Consider the following 22242-nt stretch of genomic DNA (forward strand, 5'->3'; position numbering starts at 1 on the left):
GATGCTTTAGGTTGGCGCCAGTTGCTAAGCCTCCGCCACTAAGACTCTTTCAGTCGTCTCGATGCCTGGTTTGGTTAGTCCCATTTGCCGACTGGGACTAGCCATGTCGGGGAGACTCGTAACTTGTTGAGGAGTTTACTACTATTTAATATTATAATTAATTTCAATAATAAATAGTAATCAAATTAAATAGCTATAGAAGACCTCGTTAAATCCAGAACAATACTGTGAATGAATGAGAGAGAAAGATAGGTCCTCCTCACCTGCAGTGCCAATGACACACTGCACCGCCATCAAAGTATATCCAGCTACCAGCTAGTAGTAGTACGTGGTTTCTATTTTCACCCCGGAATCAGCACCTGGTGATCTCACCATCATCTCGCACTGCCATTATCTTCCCTCTGAGCCATGTTCATCGATGACGCCTAGGACCTCGTGGTCCATCCTTCCAGCTGACAGATAAACTTACTACTCTTCCGGAAGGGAAATAATGAGAGGTTGGAAAGGGTGTCCCAGCCTGAAGATAATGGCTGAGCCACTACTCGGCCGGCGGTTAAACAGTACTAACTCTCCCCCAAATCAATAGCTCTCCAGTTCATTCTAGGTTAGTAGTCTCGTTAAAGACGGGCCACTAATTACTGTAAAATAAACCAGTGGTTGGCAACCAGTCGGTCTGTGGGGCCATCATTGGCAATCCCACGAAGCCACGGGGAAAGGTAACCCCGCTTATGTAACCGACAATGACTGGCCGACAGCCATCCACGCTAATCGAATTAGGCGAGGAAAGCGAGGGGGAAAGTAGAAAAAAAAAGGTGATAAAATTGAGGAGAGCAAATAAAGCAATAATCAAAAAGTAAAAAAACGGATATCCTCACAGATAAGAAGAAGACTAACCACAAAGTCACTAGCCGATAGTAAGAAAGTGGCTCCTGCGCCAAACCATTGAGGGGCGATTACGCAGGCCTCGGTGGTTTCACCCCCAAAATGCTTCTGGCATTCTTTCCCATGGATCTGTGGCATCTGGTACACAGGCAGAAAATAGTAAGGTAAAATCGTTTTAGTTGGTTCGAAACATGAATCGAAGACGCCACCACTCGATCCTCCCTCCCCAGTCCCCTCATCATTGCCGCATCGTGAGAATCTTTGTTGCCTAATTCAGTTCCTCGGTATCGTTCAGTCAGTGATGCGCTCTTTTCGCACCGGCGAGCCAATTACTTAGGGTAGAAGACGCGGCCTGCCGCCATGATGACGGAGTTGGCCTAATTTATGGTTTTTGCACATCCAGCTAACTAGCTAGCTAATAACGGTCGCAACTATTTCTGTGCAAATGCGGACTACGCAGAAGGAAAAGCAAATTTCCCGAGAAAAAAAAGCAACAATGATAATAGTATGGAAGTATTGTGGAAGAGATTGTTGAGAATTGTTGGGGAACAAGGGCAAGTTGAATTACGACCAAACAAACCCTCTGCTCGCGACTAACTAGCTGGACTAAATCCATAGCGCTGCACGCTACGTCCAGAAATTCAATTCTAGGGACTACATGAAAGTGTGATAGTCGGCTTGGATCGCATGGATTCATCAAACTAGACAGGTACTAGTTCCGTCGTAGAATTTTAGGCCATGCTCCATATCTCCCTTGACCCGTAGTTCCCAGTACTGCAGTCAAAGTGTCAACGACTCAACCACTGCCGTCCCGACAACTCTGTACTATGTACTACTGTGTGCTTTTCATTGACTTCTGTCTGCTTTCGTACTTTCGAAGCTCACCTTTGGCTGATACCGCGGAGCTCTGCTGTCGAAGCCGCCCGTGCATAAAGTTCCAGGTTGCATCTCGAGAAAACCAATTGTCCTTGTGTGACACGGCAGCTGCAGCATCGAGTGCATTGAAGTGACAGGGACAGATCAGTTCATTGGTAATGGTTCCATAAGTAAGCCTGTCGCCAGTGTTTGGCTGCTTCCCAGATGTAGTCCATCCACTGTGTGTTTAGTGGTGACGCCGGGCGGCAGCCGTCAATTGCAACGGTGATTGGACATGATGCAAGCTGTAATCTACAAAGTAGTGATTTGTAGATAAACCATGTGCACTTACGCAGGATTAAGTGGCTAGCAGTATGTGATCTGTCCGTACCTACTTACAGTAGTCGAGTTGTCCTCTTAATAGTTTGCCCTACCACACTGTTAGCCAGTAACTGCTCAGTGTCTCAGGCAATTACCAATTAAGGCAGGCCCAATATACAGCACACAGTAGATTGCAGACAAGGCTCGGTGGAACACACAGCCCAGCCCAAACTTCGGCGTCTAACAGAGCAACACGATTGATTGTGATTGACTGGCATTTGCCGATGTATAACATCATATCTGATGTGCCCGGCAATGAGCGAGTAATCACAGCGGGGCCCAGCACCGCCCACTATTGCTTCATCCATCCATCCATCCATCCTTCCTTCCTTCCTTCCTTCACATCGAAACGAGGTGATCAGGCAGAAGTGGGAAGCGCTTTATCCATCCAGAAAGGCTTGTTTATTCATTCGAGTATCCATATTTAGAAGAGAGTAAGACGGACAAGAGAGACCTCTCGCCACCTGAATTAATGGATTAATTCAGTTGCCTAGGGTGTCTGTCCAGCCACAATCTGGTGTCGGAGGTTCGTGGCTGGGACACAGGCGTAGTCTGGAAACAACTGGGATGGATGGAGAACGTTTTACCCGCCGAGCTTGTTACAGCCATTGATTGCATCCCCTGGACCCTGGTCGGGATTTCCATTCCCAAGTTGAAGCCGGATTTACGAGTACGAGTGAGTTTTGCTGAGAGACGGAGAATCGGCGGTCGGTGGTTAACCCGCCGACCACCACAGGCACCACCGTGTATCCTCCCTGATTTTTTTCTTGGTGGGCACTTCGCTGGCAAATTCATCCGAGCTCCACTGATATCAGATTTGACAGATTAGGCGGGCTATGGAGTGGGTTAGTGGTGGATACTGCACAAGTATTTTTGGCGTGGGGTCGTCGTAACCTTCCATGTGAACGGGCAAATGGCTCAAACAGGGCCCAGGGAGAAAAGAAAGGGCCAGACACAGAACCCTCCAACTCCAAGATAGTACAAATGTGGTCTGCTACTAAGATAAGTCTCATGCAGTCATGCTTTGCCACCATCCGTCCAAACTGGGGGCCGTTTCATACTTTATCCGAGCAGCAAAGCACACCCACCAATCTGGACTTTTTTCCCCAGAGAAATGCCAAGTCTTTTTTAAAACCAAAGATAGAGGAGGGGAAAAAGAAAAACGAAAGGAAAATGCGACGGTTGGAGAAAACAACCCATGGACCCACATCCACACATGGAGAGAGGGGGGCCTTAATCCATGCTACCAGGAGATACATCCAATCAGACCTTTCAACATACCCAGATTGGCGCAAGAAAGGAACCGATCTGACTGAGTGGCTGGCTTTCCATGCTCAGGTCCACTAGAAGAGGAGAAAATAACTAGGTAGGGAATGGAATGCATGGCAACGACTCGCGGTTGTCGAGTTGCATGTTCCTTTGTGCCAGATCCTGGTTTTTCGATGGCAGCAGGAGTTAGTAATGTGCTACTTTTATCTGTTACTTGTGGTGTGTTTCAACCGACCAGAAACGAGCCCCGGTGGTTCCCTGTTTGTCCCCTGTTTGGGTTTCCGCGTACTCGTCCAATCTCGGCTTCCTATCTTCCTCTTCTCTCTCATAACCCAATCATAATGTTGACTGATTCGTTTAAAGAAAATAATACCTAAGTAATAGTACTAACATTTCACAAAGACAAAGAACAAATCATGAATCTATCAAAAGCAATCACCCATTTCATCTCACCAATCTGCTGACACGCAAGCAGACGAGGGGCCTAATCTCGCCCAGCCCTCATCTACTAACGTCCACCATCTCCAAAATGAGTAAATGACCTACCTACCTACCGGGCTACTTACCTACTTATCTTGCTAATCAGAACCGTTTCGGACCTTTCATCCAATAAACACACAAGTATATAACCCAGCCTACTGTGTAGGGGATATGCACTATCAGGGACCCCTGCCCCGTGGTTGATTTGTTCATGTCAATCACCCCCCACTCTCACCCGATGATCTGTAAGTGGGATGAGGTCAGAGCATGCTTTAATCCCGCACAGAACAATAGATAGATAGATAGCAAGTCTTCATGATGAGAGAATTAAGACCGTCTTGTCTTTGATCGACCCAAAGCGTTTATCTCCATCTTATTGATCAACGCCAGAGCGGAGTAGTAGTCCTGGATCCATGGTGGCTATACTGTCTGTGCTACATAACACGGGTAATAGATAGAGGAAAGTCCAGATCAACCGAATGGATCAAACCATACGATACAGTAGCCGATGGCATTAATGGCCAGGGTCCAAGATCCTAGCAAACGACAAGTCTGTATGGCATTGATTAAAAAGTGGGAAGAGGCAGCGATTAAGAAAGTAAAAGAAGCGACATTAGGATACACATTGCGGAGAATTTACCCCAAACTTCGAGCTTGCTTGCACACCCTGGATCGACACGTGGGCCGCTCTTCCCCCTCGCTCCCTCCCTCCCTTTCAGGTAATTGGAATGCTAGGTACTACGGTATATTCCTACTGCATATAGGAGGAGGCAGCCTCATGCGTCCATGGCGTTTACACGAACCACCTCCCTTGCCCCTCCTGTAAATTGTTATCAGGCTTTCAAAACATGGTTTGGGTATATTCATTGAACTACTAGCTGATTGATCGCCATTATAGTTGGTCTGTTTCTCTTACGGAGACGCCTATGACTGAATCTCGCAGACTGAGCGCCCGCTATGACCATCGTGATACTTCTTTCTTCCTTTCTTCCACATCTTCCCCACAAGTGATTCCAACTCCTTCACTGGTTGGCGGAATATGTTTGTTGTTCTGTCTCTCGGATGTCGATACACGGGATTCTGATGGCCTTTGCGACATTTCTGGTAGGAGGTCAGAGCGCAACCAGCCACGGCAGCGTGGGGTAGATCAAATGACTCTCCCTGGACAAGACAAGACAAGCCACACGATAAGAAGTTCGCCAGATTTGCCGCCGTGGCCCTTGCTTATATCCCGACAGTAATATGTTCTCATGCTCTGCGCGTGTCGGAGCGAGCTGTCGGCAGTACATGCGTATATGCTGGCGTTTCCAGGGCGATTGCGCGGACGATTCTTATCTTAGATCGCCATGCAACAACGCCTAACGGGTGCACAAATAGCTCACCGAACTTCGGGTGCAGCAGCGGCGGCGAAGTCCCCGTTGACGTTGGCCGCGTCGGTGCCTCGTTCTGCAGGCCCGGACTCAAACAGACGCACCCACCACATAGGGGGGTCGAAAGGACGGTGGCCACCGTGGAGCGAAGGGTAGACGTCATTGAAGAAGTACCATACGTGGCCGACGACAACGCCGCAGATTTCGTCCTTGGGCACGATGCCGTGGACGACCAGGCTGAATGCCATCAGGACCCAGGGGAGGTATGGGGCGGTGAAGACCAGCATTCCCAGGAAGCTGAGGCGAGTTTCCGGGTTGCGACGACTCCAGATGTAGACCAGACTGGAAGAGAGGGCCGTGCCCAAGAAAGGAAGGGAGAGAAATGGCGAGAGGACGAGAAGAGAGGCCATGGCGTAGAACAGAAGCCACGAGAAGTGGGCCGGCGATCGCCCCGATGATTCCTCCAAGAGGCGCGAGTATCGCTGCAAGAAGAACACATGAAATAGTAAGTCGAGATTGAGTGGCCCGAAGTATAGGAAGGTCGTTAATAGACGCCAATACTATGCGATGGTTAGCCGCATGGTTCGTCTACTTCATATAAGTGGACGGAAGGACTAGCTGCGACGCACCTGAGACTTGACATAAACTGCGCGGAAGCTATAAAACAGCTGAAATGGGGTAAGGACGTGACATTGAACCAAGACTGAAGTGGCAACGGTGGCTGCTGTCCACCATCGAGTTACAGGGGGCATCTCATAGAACCATTGCTCCAGCGGGAACTGGCCAGCCTGCCCGCCGTTACCCCAGATGGCGGCCATGATCGAGATGGATAGATAGAGTTGCAAACGTTGGGATTAGACTCGGCGAGGTGAGGCTATTCGGTTGGCGGATACGATGCGATAAGCGAAATAGCGAAGATGCAGACAGTTGTCTTTTGGCGGTTAAGAACTCGAGAAGACGGGCAAGTTCGATCGATAAGGGGATGATGTCGAATTCACCAACTAAATAATTGCCAGTTTACTTCCGCCGTAATCGCCGAGCTCCAGCTGGCCTTTTGGCCTCAGGTGTCACCTGTCACTCCCCCCGGCGCATATGTCACGTGTCGCTCCCGCGCGCTTCGACGCCTCCAAAGACGCGCCTTGCACGCGTTCGGACAGGAATTCGGATGGCTGGGGATTCCATCATTTCATAGTCCGTTCGGCCTCCCGGATGGGTCCCTCTCGCATGCAAACTCATCCCTGACAATCCCTCCTCCGCGGTTATCGCCTTGCAGCTTATTTCTCAAGCGTGGCACTCAATCGTACCTAGAGTTCATTATACAAAGCCTCAGGCCGCCGGAGGACGATCTCGCGCACCACTCTACACCACCGAACTCCAAGTATCATTGACTCGCCCGGTGCGAAGGAGCTCCAGAAAGCTACCCCTCTTTCGCCCCTCTCGACTTGAACACCGAACCGGCCAATTGCTCGCCAACCGCTAAGGAAGTCAACATGCCCCAAAAACAGGCGGTCGCGGTCGCGGTCGCAAGAGCGTTACGGCGGCGCCGCGACAATCAACAGCTGGCGACCGTGCTGCCGCAAGTCCCTCAACAGCAGCTACAACGGCCTCGCCGGCGGCCAAGAAAGTGCGCAAATCCACTGGAGCGACTAGGGGAGGGAAAAGGCCTGCTGGAAAGGCACCCAGAGAGTCCGATGTTCAGCGTGCGTACCCCCCTCCCACAACCTTCAATTCAGATCTCTCTCTGCTCCGCCCTCTCTTGAAGAATGAGAAATTGACATCCTCACAGCTGGTGACCCTACACCGCAAGGACGTGTACGCCGCTACAGGCCCGGAACCGTGGCTCTCAAGGAGATCCGCAAGTACCAACGCTCGTACGATCTGCTTATCCAAAAGCTTCCTTTCGCTCGGCTGGTCCGCGAGGTCGCGCTTGACCTCCTCCCTTCAGAAGTTGGCGCCGAGCTGCGGTGGCAGTCGCATGCGATCCAAGCCCTCCAGGAAGCAGCCGAAGCTTTCCTTGTACATCTCTTCGAGGACACCAACCTCTGCGCGATTCACGCCAAGCGCGTGACTATCATGCAGAAAGATATCCAACTTGCTCGACGCATCCGTGGTGTCTGGGGTGGTTTGGGCTAAACCTCACACCAAGAATTACCCCTTCTATCATTCAAAAAGGAGAAGAAGTCCAAAGAAAAGATCGAATTTCAGACAAAACGCCCATGAACAAAAGCCACTTTCTTGTCTACTTTCACCATCTACCTAATCTCCCCACCACCTGTCTGATTTCATCTCTCTCTCTCTCTCTCTCTTCTCTCCTTTCCAACTTTGTTATAATCTAACAGTGGGGAAATCACGTTCATCATCTTTTTATTTTTGCTGCCACTTGGTGTTGTATAGGGTCGCAGGCGTATGGAAAGGTTACGGGGTCTTGAGGCGAACCGCGGGGTCTTTTCTTTGTTGTTTTTTGAAGCCGTTGTTTGATGCTGTTACAAACTTTCCACCGTTTTTGATCTCACCTACCTACCTAACCTAACCTACTACCTCTTGATTGATTAACTATTGACTCAACGCCGTTTGACTACCGGCTCTGTCACGTGTGCATGTATAACAACACAACAACCTACTTGATTATGTCCGTTGAATCGAACATGAAAGGTGTACTATCTATTCCATCCTTCTCATATATGGCCAGTCAGACAGACTGGATCGATCATCTTGTGTATGTCAAGCCATCATCAATGAATGTGCCTGGATGTCTGATCTTATAGATCAAATACCGAATATCCAATTGTCACCTGAAACCGGGATCTTATTGTATAAACTATTTATTTCCACACAAATGGAACAACCCACACGCGCGCACTCCCTTTTATCAATGTCATCACATGACGCCAAACACCCCTAAATAAGTAGCAACAACCAAACCCCTTACAGCCCCAGACAGATAGAGCAGCAGATAAGACACCTGGATAGAACAGCCCTAACATGGTATCATGAACTGAACTTCAGCCGTAAACACCACACTACAGAGATATAGAAAGCAAGTAAGTAAAAAAGAAAAGAAAAGAAAAAAAAGGATATGGAAGGGGGGCAGAGGTAATAAGAAAAGGAGGATGGGAATGTAGAAAAGAGGTATGGTAGAAATTACAAAAAAGGTGGGCTAAATAGCAAGTCAAGCAACCGCCACTACCAGCAACAAGTGGTAGAAAGGAGGAAGAAGAAAGAAAAGGACCAAGGTAAAGCCTGCATCCATCATACAGGTCTCTTCAAAGCAGACGGCAATCCCATCATTACACGATGACCTTCTTCCCGTACGCCTTTGGCCTCCTCGTTCTTTCCTTGACGTTCTAGCGTTTCGGCTAGCATTTCGTCGGTGACGCTGACCCAGAGCCGGTCGTTGGCTTTCTTAGCCATGGCGCGGCCCGCTCGGGCACTCTTCTCGGCTTGTTCGCCGACGACGCCGCGAAAGTATTTCCAGCTCATGAAGGTTAGGGTCATGCAGGTAATTTGGCTGTTGCTGATTGCCGTGGCGGATTGGAGGGCTTGTTGTAGATATTGCTTTGTTTGAATCGTGGACTCGGTCTGGACGGTGGCGCAGACCAGGTAGTATGCTGCTTGGATGTACTTGTTGGGACTGCCAGTGCAGAAGGATTCCACAGTAGATAAGACGGCGGGTAGGTGGGAGTGAGAGGGATGGGTGGGATCGCGGAGGATGAGGACGGTGTTGAGAGCGGCGAGAATGGCGATGTCGCGGCGTGGCTCATTGCGCGCCGTCTTGCTGAAGTTCGTGGATAATGAGAGAAGAGGGGATTGAAAGGCGTTCAGAGCTGCGGTGAGGTCGCCGGTTGCTTGCGCAATAGCACCAGTAGCATACTCCATTAGGCACTCAACGGTATCTGGGAGCTGGTCGCCAAGCTCCTGACCTTCTTCTTGAAGTTCCTTCAATGTTTTGCTGGCTAGCTCCCAATCTGTGCGACCGCAAGCAAGGAAAACCTGCTGAACGAGGAGGTTGCAGTAGAGAATCCTGCGCCACTGAACGCGTCTGTTCGCATTAACCACCGATTCTGTGATCTCTTGTGGCGCCTTGAAACTTCCTGTGACAATACCGTCAATAACACATTTGAGAAGAATTGAGATGACCTTCGCCAAATCCGGTGTACTAACCCTTTAACATACGAGTGCCCTCCTGCAAGAACTTCTCTGCCTTACGTCCATCATACGAGTTTTTGCAACTCAGTGTGATCGAACTGAGGAAGTAGCAAAGCGCGTAGAGATCGTGCTGAGGTAGCCAATTAAAGCTTAACAGCAGCGTGCCACTCTGGACCTGGAGGATGTCCCCGGTGTCAATGGAAGACGGTCCGGCCGACTTGCCATTCAATGGGATTGAGAATGATCCATCGCTGCGCCAATTCGAGTCGTTTAAGCGTTCGTCCATCAAATCTTGCAGCATCTTCAGCTTTTGCGACGATTGATTGATGTCGTATTCAAGTAGACTGCAGCAAATATCGACAATTTGGACTAAAGTCGTTAGCTGTGGAATATGTCGGAGCTCGTCGTTGAGTTGGTGACTCCGCGCTACTGCTACTGCACGCTGGGCTTGCTCGACCGAGTCAAACCCGGATCCTTGCTGAAGGTGCGCTAGAGCTTCAATTATCGCAGACATGGCTGAGACAGCCCTATCGCCATTGCGGCTGGCCATGGTGGAAATCTTGTGAAGGTGTTGCAGTGCCGACACTGAATCTTGATGGGCGGATGAGGAAAGTGAAAGAGACACTCGAAGAAAACGAAAAGCGTATTCCCAGGCGGAGTGGCGATACCTAATGAGTTCAGTAAGAAAACTGATATAATGGCGTCAACGGTACATACGCTTCGACATCTTGAATCATCCCATCAACAGCTTTCAGCGAGGCCTTTGGATTTGTCTTGTACAGCATTCGCGCCAACAAATGCTGCATGCTATACTTTAAATCAAGCATCCGATTCTACATTCATTAGTACGTTATTCTCGTAATGGCTCCACAGATGGAGAAGATGATAGTACTCACCCTTTCGCAAAGGTCAATCTATACAATAAAGTTAGCAATAGCAGCAAGATGCAGAGCAGGAATAAAACGTACACCTTTGCTTAATGCTGTCTCCGCTTCAAGGTCGTTGTCTGTTTCCTCGAACAATATACGGGCATAACGTAATCGGACTAGAGCTTCAACCCGGGGCTGAAGCCGCCAGTTCTGCGCCACATTAATCAGCACCACGGCAACTTGCGTTCGCGTCAAGGATCAAGAGTCCCAGCGTACCTTGAGAACGGCTTCCAAGCAACCAAGACCTGTAGCAACTAATTTGTAATACTCGTCCATCTCCATCTCCCGTCTTAACAAGGCTACCAACGTGCCATGACTGTGAGCGGCATTCAGATACTCATCAGCCATGGCCAACAGCAGCACTTGATAGTCGATCGGCGCGCCTGCTGATTTTTGGGTAGGTTTTTGGCCAGTTTGTCGCTGCACTTGCTTCTTAGGGGGAGGGCGCTGGATCTTCTGCTGCACTTCTGGGGTAGGAGCTGGAATTAACACCTGGACAGGCTTAGGAGATGGTGCTGGGGGAGTTTGAGCGACAGGTTTGGCGGCGGCTGGCTTAACAGGGACGGGTTTGGCAGCAACAGGTTTAGCAGCAGGAGCAGGGGCAGGAGACGCAGCCGCAGGGGCAGCAGCAGCGGGGGTCGGGACTTGAACTGAGGGCGTAGTAGATGTAGGTTGAGGGTAATTGTTGGGAGTTTGGTTCGCTTGGTTAAGATCTGGGGCGGCATAGTACGTGGATTGGGCGGGGGTAGAAGTAGGGAGGACTGGGGAGCGGCTGTTGCCTGCAACAGACACCGCTGGTTGTGCGGCATATTGAGACGGACTATTGGTGAACTGGGGAGGCGAGGTAGAAGCAAGCGGTGGTGGGTTGAACAGATCCGACGGATTCACATATTGCTGTTGCGGCTGCTGCTGGGGTGGAGGCTGTTGAGGTGGTGGTGGAGGAGGAGGTTGCTGTTGTTGCGGCGGCTGCGGGTTATAAGTCTGCGCGTAAGCAGGATACGCCGGGATCATGACCTGGGGATAAACCACCGGCTTCCCATATTGATATGGCGAAGCGCTCGTGTTGACATTGTTGTTGTACAGTAGCTGCTGCGGGTGGATGGTCTGCTGGTGATGCGGCAGATTGGGGGGTTGCTGCATATACTGCGAAGGGTATGGGCCGTTATGGGGTGGTGGGTAGCTCATCGCCCCAGGACGCAGACAATGCTCATCAATCCACTGCGCTCTGCTATTCCCGGGAAGTATATATAGCGAGACGACGAGGATGCTTCTAAATTTTGGGAATGATTCTCTATCTTTCTTGTTCTTCTGGATCGCGCCGCCTTTTCCGTTTCCGCGTCGGGTCGGAGAAACCCCCGGGCGGTCAGGTGAGGCGCGATCAGGTGAGTTCTACCATCCATGGCTTGATTGCTACATGACATTACTCCCAGTACTTTACTCAGTAGACGGAACAACCCGTGTTAGCGGATCATCTGGACTATCCCTTCTTTCGAAAATGCATACAGAGCGTTATATCATGTGCATTGTATGGGTCTTTCCGTTGACACCCTCTCTAGCTTAACTATACTATACTAATTATATCCCGAACCCTTTCCCTCTAAGAAACAAGCCCAACACCACCCTGAATCAATAATCGAGCCATTATACACCCTTACTACCCAAGCTATTCAACCCCCAGGAGTCCTTGCATAACGTCGAAACCAGGTTCATCTAGAACGCATCACACACAATGAGATTCGTGACTACAGCAACCAATCCTAAATCATACTGATCGAGGTATACAGCTGATTCATCGACTGATCCTGTATAGCGGGATTGAGGATATTCATCTCCAAAGACGGGGCTTCTTCCAAAGGTGGATGTTCTCGGATCGTCCACGGGCATAGCTCACTGCAGTTTGCGACGTCTATCAGATTCTCCGCGGGATGGATTCGCTGCGCTGCCCATGTCTGATCTGGTACAGGCCCCGATCCTCCCAAGCACCTTTCAGTATAGAAATGGTATGTTGCTTGTCCCGTTTCATCGTCCACTCGACATGGTTGTTTGCGAGGACACCTGAGTGAGGCATTGCATGTATTACATACGGATATTCGCTTGCAGGACGCGCACTGGTTGTCATAAAGGCGACAGAGAGTCGTCTGGCAGACACTCGAAAGCCATAAGTCAACGGACCGGTGAGCACATCCAAACCGCGGCGTCATATGCTCCTCTTTGCCGAGCTGGCCGGAACCTGTGCGCAAGCGGTATTCTGTCTTGATCTTCAATTGGTCTTCGTCATCCAGCTCAGGGTATATCTCAATATCTAGCTGCGTCGATCCGTAGTCCTCAGTGCAACTATGCCAGCAGAAACGCTGCTGCTTCATCCCGGAACCAAACTGGATCGCCAAATCTGTGATCGTTTTTCGCCGTATCCTCAAGAGTTCGACAAGCTCCACCTTATCCTGGAAGGTCAACTTCTTGCAAGGACACAGATCTACTATGCCTGCCGAACTCCCTAGGTTGCATGATCTATCCTCGGACTTTCGTTTCAGCTCTCGCGCGGGAAAGAAGCTCCGCGGGTGGAGTTTCAAGCATCGAGAACATGCCCGCCACCTATTATCTTCTAGCAAATTTATAAATTGCCAACGTGGTGTGACGAAATTGTGTCCATTTCGGTAGTGGTGGAAAAGCGGTGCAAAGTCTCCACTGAAATGGAGGGGTTTGGCACCCAGGGTAGCACCGCATATCGAGTAGAGGCGTTTACAGGTCAGCGCCAGACATGCCTCGGGCAGCACCGACAGGTGAGAAATGATTTCCAGGAGCAGCTCGGTCGGTAGCGCAAGGAGATAGCAGTTGGTAATGGTGTCTGTATCGCCGGCTTTTCCTTCATACTGGGTTTTCGCCCAGCGATTCATCTTTGCGATGGACCTTAATCGTTCCCCAGCACGGCGGAAACTGGATCCCATATCAACCGGCAGATCGGACCTCATTTCGTCGGTTGTGGCAGACTTTATCGTCTGTGTGTAAGTAACAAGAAATCAAGGTATATGTGCTGTGATCTATTATAGTCAAGAATACAACAAGGACTCAGAAGATGAGAGAGTACCAGCCCGTTTTCTGCTGGGTTCGGGGCATCATGGTGTCCTAGAAAATATAAAGGAAAGCGAGCCACATGACAAAAATAAGTGGTCAAGAGAAAGACGGGAGAGAGGGCCTTTTGACCTTCAAGAAGTAACCTTCGCAAAGGTTGTAGATTCGCACGCAAACGGAGCACGCGCCGGGGTCACAGCGTAGTAGAGGCCGTCAGAATTACATACAACAGAATGGGTCTTTCCGTTGGACCAAAGAGCAAAAGGCCGATTGTTTGATCAAGCTTCTTATTGGCGACTGTATCCAAACAGTCTATGGATCTAGACTGCTATCGTATCAGTCCGTAGGAAGGGTTTCGCCCGACTGGGGAACGGCTAAGGAAGTCTATGATGCTATCGGATCAAGGCCTACACTGAGCTTCCGCATCCGGGCCTGTGTTTACCGCATCGATCTTGCAGCGACCCGCAAACCCACCCTTGAAGAATGTTCATGCTTCTAAAAATTCAGCAGTCTGTTGCGACACCGTTTTCCGGGACATCACGATGAGATGGGGGATAACAGATGCAACATCAAGTGACGTCGAGATCTGGGAGGGTGTTCATCTTGTGGAGGGTGCCTCATGATCCTCCCCGCTGAGTCATTCAGTACTGCTGACTGATCGGCGCGATAACGATAAGGTCCTGTCCCGATAAGCACATCAGATGAGCCTTACTGGATGAGGCAATCAAGCCGAGGCATTAATCAAGATCGATGGGTCTTTTTCCATCCCATCTTTCAAGTGCTCGGTGTCGCCTGTGGTTCCCGTTTCCCCTTTTTAGACCTGCAGGTAATTATAGCGTGCTATCTAGTGCATGTTCTTTAGAATCTTCTTTTTTTGGCGTTGCACTTCATCCAGATCCGGTTCTTCATGTCATTCGTTGACACCCCCCTCAGCCTACTAAGCACATTCTCCATACCGCTTCTTGTGGCGGGCCTGCTGGGAATGGGCCTGCTCTCATGGATCCGCCCTAATGGCCGGATCACATACTATCATGCGAAAGATAATAATCTCTTACTGGCCACAAAGGCGGGAAAGTCTAGATCCCAGGCGCAAGTGACTCTGGCAGACCTGTGTCGCACTGCCACTCCGAAGACGTGCCAGCTGAACCCCTTCCTTTTCAATGGTCATCTTCAGACTGCCTGGACGACCGCGAAGTTTGATAATGTTCCGGTACACTACAAGCGCTGGATGTTCGAGGCTGAGAACCCGATGTTGTCTGGGCACTTTGCGATAGACTTCGTGGTAGATCCGTATGAGCCGCCCAGCGACGCTCATGCGACTGATAGCGAGAGGAAATATACTCAGCCGTCAGGGCTACCCGAACGGACGTCATTCTTCTCGGAAGATGAATTTGCTGCGCTTCCCTCGGACGACACCAAGCCTATGCTCGTGGTTCTCCATGGCCTAAGCGGCGGATCACATGAACTTTATCTGCGCCATGTGATTGCACCTCTTATCAAGGATGAGACCTGGGAAGCTTGTGTCGTCAACTCCAGAGGCTGCTCGCAAACCAAGATTACGACTGGTGTGCTTTACAATGCTCGTGCTACCTGGGACATTCGTCAGGCTGTCAAATGGCTACGGAAGACTTTTCCGAATCGCCCCTTGTTTGGAATTGGTTTCTCGCTCGGCGCGAACATTCTGGCTAATGTAAGTCTATGTCAGGCACAAGTGACTAGGATTGACTGACGTGATCGCAGTACTTGGGTGAGGAGGGCGATGCCTGCGAGTTGAAGGCCGCGGTACTCTGTGCTAGCCCTTGGAACCTCGAAATTGGCTCCCTAAATCTGCAAAGCACCTTGATTGGTCGCGAGGTCTATAGTAAAGTAATGGGTACGAGCATGAAGGATCTGTTCGAACGGTAGGTGAAATCCATCTAATCATTGGTTTTTCTGCATCTGACTCGAGACCATCAGTCACGTGGAGCAGGTCTCCAAGAACCCGCGAATCGACGTTGACGAGGTGAGGAATATCACTTATTTGCATGAGTTCGACCGGTAAGAATCACTACAAGCATATTTGCGTCTGCATGGTTCTAACGTTAGACACGAATAGGGCTTTGCAATGTGCGTCGTGGGGCTACCCTACTGAAGGAGCATACTATCGCGATGCTTCTTCTACCGATGCTATGCTGGGTATTCGTATTCCATTCTTTGTTATACAAGCCGAAGACGATCCGGTGAGTCCAGGTTCTCAGACGTGAATTTCCGTATACTAACCGATAGCAGATTGCCTGTGCTGCCGCACTGCCATTCCAGGAGATGACGCAAACCCCGTACGGCGTGATGATGACTACCTCTTGGGGTGGACATCTTGGCTGGTTTGAGCTTGGAGGTGGGAGGTGGTTTGTGAAACCGGTATGTGAATGCTACCTGCCAGTTGTCTATCTACCTCTAACTGTTTCAGGTGGCCAATTTCCTGAACCTCATGGCGAAGGAGGTCGACCTTACCGTGCCGTTCAAGGTTGAGGATCCCGAGAAGATTCCCGGTCATCTTGCCCACCATACGGGTCCCGAAAAGGACGCAGATACGGCACCAAAGCCGAGATTCATTCCTGCGCAACGCAAGCTCGACCTGCAAATCAGGCCCTAGTCAACAAATATTGCATAACCGAACTGGTCCCATTGATAGGATCAGTGCTTCAATTGGAGAGATGCTCATCATGTGTCATGCACGCCATTGTTTCGGAAGACATAGACCAGTATAACGCCAGAAACCCATCTAACTACATAGACCCGGTATAGACAGAATTACTTTTGTACATAGAATTTCAAGCAAACGCAACACTCTTCTTCTTTCCTTTTGACTTTGAAGACGACTCCCTGCTGGGTGCTTCATCCTTTGTCTCGCTGGAGCCACCCTTGTGCTTGCGTTTTTGGCGAATAGACTGCTTCGCTTCCTCCTGTTCGGATCAAACCAGTTAGCAACCCTTGAATCATAAAAGTCCTTCAACAGGACAACCGGGAAATCATAGGCATATATACGCACCAGCTTAGACTTCTTCTGCGCCTGTCTAGCCTCTGCCTCCTTTCTCTTAGCCTCACGGATCTCCTCCAACTGACGAGCCTTCATCATCTTGGATTCGATCTGTCCTTCCTTCTCGGCATTGACCATGGCGAGGATTGTCATCATTCCCTCCTATCGCAACATCGTTAGTCAATGCGACAATCATACAACGGCCTAGAAATGAGATGGAATACGTACCGCATCGTCAACGAAAGTCTTGCCCTTCTTCTTGCCCTTGGGCTTCACCACACCAACGGGGGTGATCGCATTCAGCTTGGGCAGTCCCAGTTCCTCCTCGGTATATTCTCTCTTCTTCGTCTTCTTCAACAGACTAGACTCCGTGCGCGCCTTCGCCTTGACTTCCTTGGGCGGCGGGCGCTTGGCGCCTTTCTTGTTCACTTTCGATGCGGACGAGAGGGGCTTGCTCTTCTTTCCGTCGCTCTTGTTCGAGGCCTTGCCAGCGGCGGGGCCCTTAGTCGGCGCCATTGCTTCGGTTCAAGTCTGCGTGTCGGGATTGATGATATGGAGAGTATCGAAAGAGGGAGACAAGAAAATCTGGATTGTCGCCTGCGATGGTGGGGGAGCGGGAGAACCAGCCACAAAAATCCAGTCGTCTAAATAGCACAAAAATCACGGACCTCAGATATACCCAAAACCAAAGTAAATAAACCGAATCCAAGCCGAAGAAAAGAATTGGAACAAACGAAGCCCCGGACCCTCCAAGATCACGCCTCCGAAAGAGAAATTTTTTGAAACAGGCAGGCGGTGAGCCGCAACCCGGGAAGTGCAGGACCTCCACCACTTCGATCTCCTCGCATCGTCACCTTAAGGTTGGTCCGTCGAACTTCCCTTCCTTTTCCCCATTCGCTCTCCCTCCCCCCCACCGTCGTCTTTCTCTCCCCTCTCTTCCTAAGTGTGCCATTGTCGAGCCTCACCACTAGGCCACTATTCAAGATGACCATCAACCCGACCTTCCTTGCTCAGCGCACGCGCTCCTGTACGTTTTCCCCTACCTCCCAGGACTCGGTTGTCCCGACCAAGTCCGACCCTTTAGAAATTGCCGCGACGTCAATGGCCGGAATCCCGAGCTGACCTTTTCTCGCCTTGTGTAGCTGCCAACTGGGGTGATGCGAAGCACCGTGTCCTCAAGTCTTACAGAGAATGGCTTAGAGCGGTCAGTGATCCTTATACTCGATAATACCTATGCTCCATCACCTATTCCCGTTCATCAATGGCCTGGCGTTCCCGGTGTGGTCGTCCGTCGACCCTCCGCGTCTACCAAACAGACCCTGCGACGGGCTCAAGACCCCAAAGTGGATAATTATTATTCTACGAGAAACATCCAGACTAACATGAGTCCATTCAATTGCGATAATATAGTCCCCCGAGATTCAGACTATGTACTCTCTGAACCTCCCCGTCTCCGCTATCCGTACGAAGATCCGCCAGGAATTCGAGAAGCACCGCTACGTCAACCAGCTGAACGTTGTTGATGTGCTGTTGTACCAGAGCCACGCTGAGTTCCAGGTGAGTTATGAGAATTGGGCAGCCTAGCGATGCTCAATTGCTGCCATCGATACAATCTACATCGACCAATTGAGTTTCACATATTACGGTATGGAGAATGTGTTACTGACCAATATCAATAGGAAACCCTCAACTACTGGAAGCAGCTGTCGCATGTGATGAAGTACTTCCGCCCCGAGGAGGACCCCGGTGCTCGGCTACCTCCCAACTTCATCTCGGGCTTCTTGGAAGGCCGCAATTGAAATTGTGAAATTATTATCACCCACCATCATCTCTTACTTATCTCCTTTATACTCCTGGTATCCCTTAGCATTGAAAGTTCTCTGACGGCTGCGAACGCTGATAGAGTGTGTGTGAGTGTTATGTAAATATTGTCTGACTACATGATTTTTCGGTTGTTGATTTACTCGAGGTTGCTTGTGTAGTAAGCATGTAGACTGTAGTTGAATGGCTTGCGGTCCGTATGAGAAAGATACTACTGGAGGTTTTTAGACTGCTTGATACGAACAGCCGACGAATACATCCTTAAAGGTTTAACACGAGCAAGTATCAACAGAGCCCAGACCACATAACCAACCCACATATATATGAGCATATAGTAGTACTGTAGTAGATGATGCTATGGTATCCCTCACTCCATCCATCCCCCTCAAAACCCATGCATCTTACCCAACCAACCAACCAATACACCCCACCTAACCACCCCCAAAGAATAAAGATAAGTAAAGTAGATAAAAAAAGAAGGAAAAGGTATAACTTTTCTACACACACAACGCCATCAATCCCATCAAATAGCAAGACATAACACAACACACACATACAAATCACAAGCCAAAAACCACCCAGAAGTCTATAATATGTATATAAAAAAGAGGTATATGCCTAAGCCTCCATGCGATCCGCCTGTGCAGCATTAAAGTCATCCCGGGCAGTCGTGAACTTATCCGTAACGACATCACAGAGGTCCATTAGAGTGTCGAGACCTTTTTCGAGGGCTTCGACGGCGGTGGTTGTTTCTGTCAACAATTGCAGTCAGCTTCATTCTATCTCAACCTTATGGGAGGAAAGGGAAGGGAAGGGAAGGGAAGGGGGGAAACTAACCATAGGTCTGAATCCGAAGATTCATCTTCGTCTCAGAAGGATGGGGGATAGTGTAACCGCAGAATTCGACTTCGGGGCTGTAGCCAAGGAAACCACCCCGTTAGCAAGATCCAACATAGCTGGTGCAGTAATGCAGATGCATGTGTACGCACTTCTTCATAATCGCATATCGCAGCGCATTACCCAGAGTGTGACCCTCTCCCTCGAATTGGAACGAAGCTGCGGTGTCGGACGAGCCGGGCAACTATCATCCCATTCATTAGATGTTTAGCATATGGTCGGGAGTTATTCATATTAACAGTGTATGAAATGTACACGTACAACAACAATACGCTTCTCGTCTAGCTCGAGGACGTCGGTCTGCTCTTCCTGGGGCGCGGAGGCGTCCAGCATGGACTGGTCTTGTTCTTCGGAGTGGACGGAGGCGGGCATTATGAATGGAATTGTAGAGAGGTTTGAGGTATTGATCCTGCGGATCTGGTTAGCGCATTGTCTGGTATGTTTTCGTTCGTTCGAGGTGTAAACTGAGGGGGTAGGTGGTGGTGGTGGTGGTGATTCTTTGAGGGTAGAGCGGAGGAGAGAAGTACTTAGTGGCGGGACACGCGAGTCGCGAATGCGGAATATCTTAGAGGAACAGAGTCCAGAGGATAGTATATTCACAGGTAAATGCGAATAGGAAATCAAATGAGTCGTATGCGTCAAGTTTCGCAAATCACCAGATGCTCAATTACTCATGAGGAGAAAAATGCGAAAAACGGTTTATCGATATCTCACCGCCTTCGGAGGAGGAGGGCATATCCTTACCGCCTGCCATTATTTGAAGTATGCTGCTGCTGCTGCGATGTATATTTTGCCTTTGATTGGGATTCTATTGAAAACTACATCTTCACGACGAGTGCTACTCATAAATGACCTATCTTTTGTAAAGTGTTGCAAGCTAACTAGTCTGTAGCAGAAGCTTACGCACAGCATATTCTATTCAAGCACTCTGCATGACTTATATCCAACGGCAGGATACGTACATATACGCCGTACACTGCGTGAACGAACGCTCTTACTCGGCCGTGTGTGACACTGGGTACGAAGTAGTATCAGTAGTTAGCTTCTACTCAAGTCGTTGTCAGGTTACGTACTTCAAATCATCTGCTTAAATATAGCAATCCGGATTGTGTCAAACATCGGGCACACGGTATGATCTACCACTATGCATACCCTTGTGCAACTGTGGCTTGATGTTATTCCCCCCTCCCCTCTTTCTTCTCTCCGTCGCTTGTCATTTTTCTTTGCAGAATTGAGCGTTGCTTGCATAGCAGCTACAGAGTAGTGCCGGTGTGGTGCTACTGTGGTTTTTTTTCCCGGATGGATGGATACTGCAGGTTACCGACCGAGTAGGCGACTATTTGACTAATCCTTACTGGAGATGAGTCTTATGTCGCTGGACATTACAGTAGTAGTATTATTAGATCGGTCTTATTTTCTGAATGACTTGGTTCGTGTTGGTACGGAGGAGATAGAATGCTCCGGAGAGCTGGGTTCAACTTTGGCTATCGTTGAGTTCTATAAATATGTATGCCATGGGGCAGATGAAGAGCAATTAATGTCCGCACCAGGGAATATTTTAGTGCAACGCTGTCACCTACATAAACTCAATCACTAAAGTAGTAGTAGTAGTAGTACTACTATCGGGGATACGGTGTAATTATTCTTAATTCTCTCCAATCAATAGTTCAGTCCGTTAGCACATAGGAGTAATACGTTAATCCTCCGTAGTAGCCAAGTAAAAAAAAAACTAAATATTCTACGCGACCGGGACCAGGCTACGTACCTGCAAAACACACACACTGACAACCACTTCCTAGTTTAATTGCTACTATTATTGACAAAGGCTTATTGCGATCGACCAGATGCTATATCGCTTGCCTTTGGGGAGAGGGGGGCAGTGGTGCACGCCCACTCTTTCTTTTCTTTCCACATGGAAGAACCAATATTAGCAACAGAGGGCCGTGCAGAGGCAACGCCGTTGAGACTAGACCCGGGCTTGAGGAAGGCTTAACACGGGGTGCTAATGTTCATTTTATTATTGTTATTATTATTATTATTGCCATCTGGCAATTTTAAATAAATCAATCAATCTGTCAATCTGTCAACACCGACCGTGTGTTTATGACACACAGTTTGATAACGTGACGACGCAACCATTCAGATTTCGGGGAGTAATCATACTTGGATATTAAACTATTGCCTTGGCAGTGTAGATAGCTGGATTCGCTACTGCAGGTATGGAGCTTCGGTTGTTAGGTAATGCGTAGATAGATTGGTATGTTGATAGTGTATAGTAAGTACTATGTTCGGATTCGGACTCGGAGTCGTCAGTTGTTACTTGGTTGTTGTGGATTATGTCGTGATAGATGAGTGACGAAATGGATGGCGCGTACGGGAAGTTCTTGATTTAATGCTGATTAGGAGAGTCGGATACTTCTGTTTGCCGAGTGTCTATTTACTCCTTAGCTAATAGTAGGAGTGTCTGCTCCGTACTAAGTAAGTACTCCATAGTTGGAGACATCTACTATCGGCGGGATGTTGTACTGTGTATATTGAAGATGGAGTATACTACTTTACTTACCGGGTCGGTTAATCCTCGAACAATCCCTTCCTTGCACATGGAGTATTGTTCAAAAAACGCTCATTTCGTATATGCAGGGCAGGGCACGGTTCATAGAGGAACTCCCGTGAGTAGTAGTACTACGGAAAGATAAATGGGTGGTTCTCGTTTCGAGTGACCACACGCGATAATCTATCTCGTACTCTTCCGGTGGGAGAGAAACAATATACATAGTATCCACACCGTGTCCATGATATATACATACATAGTTAGTATCCACGAAATCGGGATCTCAGCTTGCCGAGCAAGCCACAACGATCGAATACACCGACCCTCCTGGAAATAATAAAATCTTTCAGCAGGTTGAACATGAACATGTTGAGTTGGTAGACCCTTGTGATATGACAATCCATGGTACCACTTCAAGCAAGTCTTCATTTCTGGAGACGGCAAGGCCGGACCCATAAACTAGTGGTTCATCAAGACTGGATGGCAAGGCCGTTCCTTAATCTTATTTGCAAGGAGCACACGTGGGCCCGCCAGGCCGAGGTTGGAACATGGAACTTATACCAAAGTAGACTAACG

The 22242-nt window shown here is 49.2% G+C and overlaps 9 protein-coding genes across 9 annotated transcripts; 3 read left to right on the top strand and 6 right to left on the bottom strand.

The window, feature by feature from the left end:
• Positions 1-828: 828 nt before the first annotated feature.
• Positions 829-1196, bottom strand: BO83DRAFT_376205 (uncharacterized protein). The gene has a single exon (XM_025530655.1). The coding sequence runs from the start codon at positions 1018-1020 to the stop codon at positions 847-849; it is 174 nt and encodes a 57-aa protein (XP_025390424.1). The 5' UTR covers positions 1021-1196; the 3' UTR covers positions 829-846.
• Positions 1197-5245: 4049 nt separating this feature from the next.
• Positions 5246-6055, bottom strand: derA (putative ER-associated proteolytic system protein Der1; the record flags this gene model as incomplete). The annotated part of the gene is made up of 2 exons (XM_025527357.1): positions 5246-5797; positions 5867-6055. The coding sequence occupies 2 exons, from the start codon at positions 6053-6055 to the stop codon at positions 5246-5248; spliced, it is 741 nt and encodes a 246-aa protein (XP_025390425.1).
• A 677-nt stretch (positions 6056-6732) lies between these two features.
• On the top strand, positions 6733-7370 carry BO83DRAFT_307853 (histone H3 family protein; the record flags this gene model as incomplete). Its single annotated transcript, XM_025527348.1, has 2 exons — positions 6733-6937; positions 7024-7370. Coding segments are annotated over 2 exons (552 nt in total), but the record flags the coding sequence as incomplete, so codon positions are not given.
• Positions 7371-8028: 658 nt separating this feature from the next.
• Positions 8029-11592, bottom strand: BO83DRAFT_415151 (uncharacterized protein). Its single transcript, XM_025534615.1, has 6 exons — positions 10529-11592; positions 10352-10462; positions 10280-10297; positions 10101-10216; positions 9399-10051; positions 8029-9328 (listed from the first exon to the last, which is right to left on the bottom strand). The coding sequence occupies exons 1-6, from the start codon at positions 11495-11497 to the stop codon at positions 8487-8489; spliced, it is 2709 nt and encodes a 902-aa protein (XP_025390427.1). The 5' UTR covers positions 11498-11592; the 3' UTR covers positions 8029-8486.
• Positions 11593-11603: 11 nt separating this feature from the next.
• On the bottom strand, positions 11604-13599 carry BO83DRAFT_212339 (F-box domain protein). Its single transcript, XM_025526724.1, has one exon. The coding sequence runs from the start codon at positions 13279-13281 to the stop codon at positions 12070-12072; it is 1212 nt and encodes a 403-aa protein (XP_025390428.1). The 5' UTR covers positions 13282-13599; the 3' UTR covers positions 11604-12069.
• Positions 13600-14176: 577 nt separating this feature from the next.
• BO83DRAFT_332898 (putative hydrolase, alpha/beta fold family) lies at positions 14177-16297 on the top strand. The gene is made up of 6 exons (XM_025528316.1): positions 14177-15071; positions 15122-15282; positions 15338-15418; positions 15477-15600; positions 15650-15778; positions 15828-16297. The coding sequence occupies exons 1-6, from the start codon at positions 14289-14291 to the stop codon at positions 16011-16013; spliced, it is 1464 nt and encodes a 487-aa protein (XP_025390429.1). The 5' UTR covers positions 14177-14288; the 3' UTR covers positions 16014-16297.
• On the bottom strand, positions 15998-17101 carry loc1. Its single transcript, XM_025528317.1, has 3 exons — positions 16626-17101; positions 16410-16559; positions 15998-16323 (listed from the first exon to the last, which is right to left on the bottom strand). Exons 1-3 carry the CDS (start codon positions 16911-16913, stop codon positions 16192-16194), a joined length of 570 nt encoding a protein of 189 aa, XP_025390430.1. The 5' UTR covers positions 16914-17101; the 3' UTR covers positions 15998-16191.
• A 245-nt stretch (positions 17102-17346) lies between these two features.
• On the top strand, positions 17347-18360 carry BO83DRAFT_376215 (putative NADH-ubiquinone oxidoreductase B14 subunit). The gene is made up of 4 exons (XM_025530656.1): positions 17347-17424; positions 17540-17601; positions 17808-17954; positions 18077-18360. The coding sequence occupies exons 1-4, from the start codon at positions 17382-17384 to the stop codon at positions 18194-18196; spliced, it is 372 nt and encodes a 123-aa protein (XP_025390431.1). The 5' UTR covers positions 17347-17381; the 3' UTR covers positions 18197-18360.
• Positions 18361-18520: 160 nt separating this feature from the next.
• BO83DRAFT_332908 (DNA-directed RNA polymerase core subunit RPC19) lies at positions 18521-19894 on the bottom strand. The gene is made up of 5 exons (XM_025528318.1): positions 19643-19894; positions 19377-19524; positions 19208-19299; positions 19056-19132; positions 18521-18970 (listed from the first exon to the last, which is right to left on the bottom strand). The coding sequence occupies exons 2-5, from the start codon at positions 19485-19487 to the stop codon at positions 18837-18839; spliced, it is 414 nt and encodes a 137-aa protein (XP_025390432.1). The 5' UTR covers positions 19488-19524; positions 19643-19894; the 3' UTR covers positions 18521-18836.
• Between the last annotated feature and the right edge of the window lie 2348 nt (positions 19895-22242).

This window comes from Aspergillus eucalypticola (assembly GCF_003184535.1).
Source record: "Aspergillus eucalypticola CBS 122712 chromosome Unknown BO83scaffold_6, whole genome shotgun sequence".
Lineage (NCBI taxonomy): Eukaryota > Fungi > Ascomycota > Eurotiomycetes > Eurotiales > Aspergillaceae > Aspergillus > Aspergillus eucalypticola.

Coding starts and splice junctions, on each gene's coding strand:
- BO83DRAFT_376205 (XM_025530655.1), bottom strand. CDS start 1,020: ATGCCACAGATCCATGGGAAAGAATGCCAGAAGCATTTTGGGGGTGAA.
- BO83DRAFT_415151 (XM_025534615.1), bottom strand. CDS start 11,497: ATGAGCTACCCACCACCCCATAACGGCCCATACCCTTCGCAGTATATG. Junction 10,463..10,528: donor GCTTGGAAGCCGTTCTCAAG/GTACGCTGGGAC, acceptor AATGTGGCGCAG/AACTGGCGGCTTCAGCCCCG. Junction 9,329..9,398: donor GGGCACTCGTATGTTAAAGG/GTTAGTACACCG, acceptor GTATTGTCACAG/GAAGTTTCAAGGCGCCACAA.
- BO83DRAFT_212339 (XM_025526724.1), bottom strand. CDS start 13,281: ATGAGGTCCGATCTGCCGGTTGATATGGGATCCAGTTTCCGCCGTGCT.
- BO83DRAFT_332898 (XM_025528316.1), top strand. CDS start 14,289: ATGTCATTCGTTGACACCCCCCTCAGCCTACTAAGCACATTCTCCATA. Junction 15,419..15,476: donor TATTTGCATGAGTTCGACCG/GTAAGAATCACT, acceptor AGACACGAATAG/GGCTTTGCAATGTGCGTCGT. Junction 15,601..15,649: donor TACAAGCCGAAGACGATCCG/GTGAGTCCAGGT, acceptor AACCGATAGCAG/ATTGCCTGTGCTGCCGCACT.
- loc1 (XM_025528317.1), bottom strand. CDS start 16,913: ATGGCGCCGACTAAGGGCCCCGCCGCTGGCAAGGCCTCGAACAAGAGC. Junction 16,560..16,625: donor AGACTTTCGTTGACGATGCG/GTACGTATTCCA, acceptor ATGTTGCGATAG/GAGGGAATGATGACAATCCT. Junction 16,324..16,409: donor CGCAGAAGAAGTCTAAGCTG/GTGCGTATATAT, acceptor TGATCCGAACAG/GAGGAAGCGAAGCAGTCTAT.
- BO83DRAFT_376215 (XM_025530656.1), top strand. CDS start 17,382: ATGACCATCAACCCGACCTTCCTTGCTCAGCGCACGCGCTCCT. Junction 17,425..17,539: donor TGCTCAGCGCACGCGCTCCT/GTACGTTTTCCC, acceptor CGCCTTGTGTAG/CTGCCAACTGGGGTGATGCG. Junction 17,602..17,807: donor ACAGAGAATGGCTTAGAGCG/GTCAGTGATCCT, acceptor GCGATAATATAG/TCCCCCGAGATTCAGACTAT.
- BO83DRAFT_332908 (XM_025528318.1), bottom strand. CDS start 19,487: ATGCCCGCCTCCGTCCACTCCGAAGAACAAGACCAGTCCATGCTGGAC. Junction 19,300..19,376: donor ACGAGAAGCGTATTGTTGTT/GTACGTGTACAT, acceptor ATGGGATGATAG/TTGCCCGGCTCGTCCGACAC. Junction 19,133..19,207: donor CGATATGCGATTATGAAGAA/GTGCGTACACAT, acceptor CCTTGGCTACAG/CCCCGAAGTCGAATTCTGCG.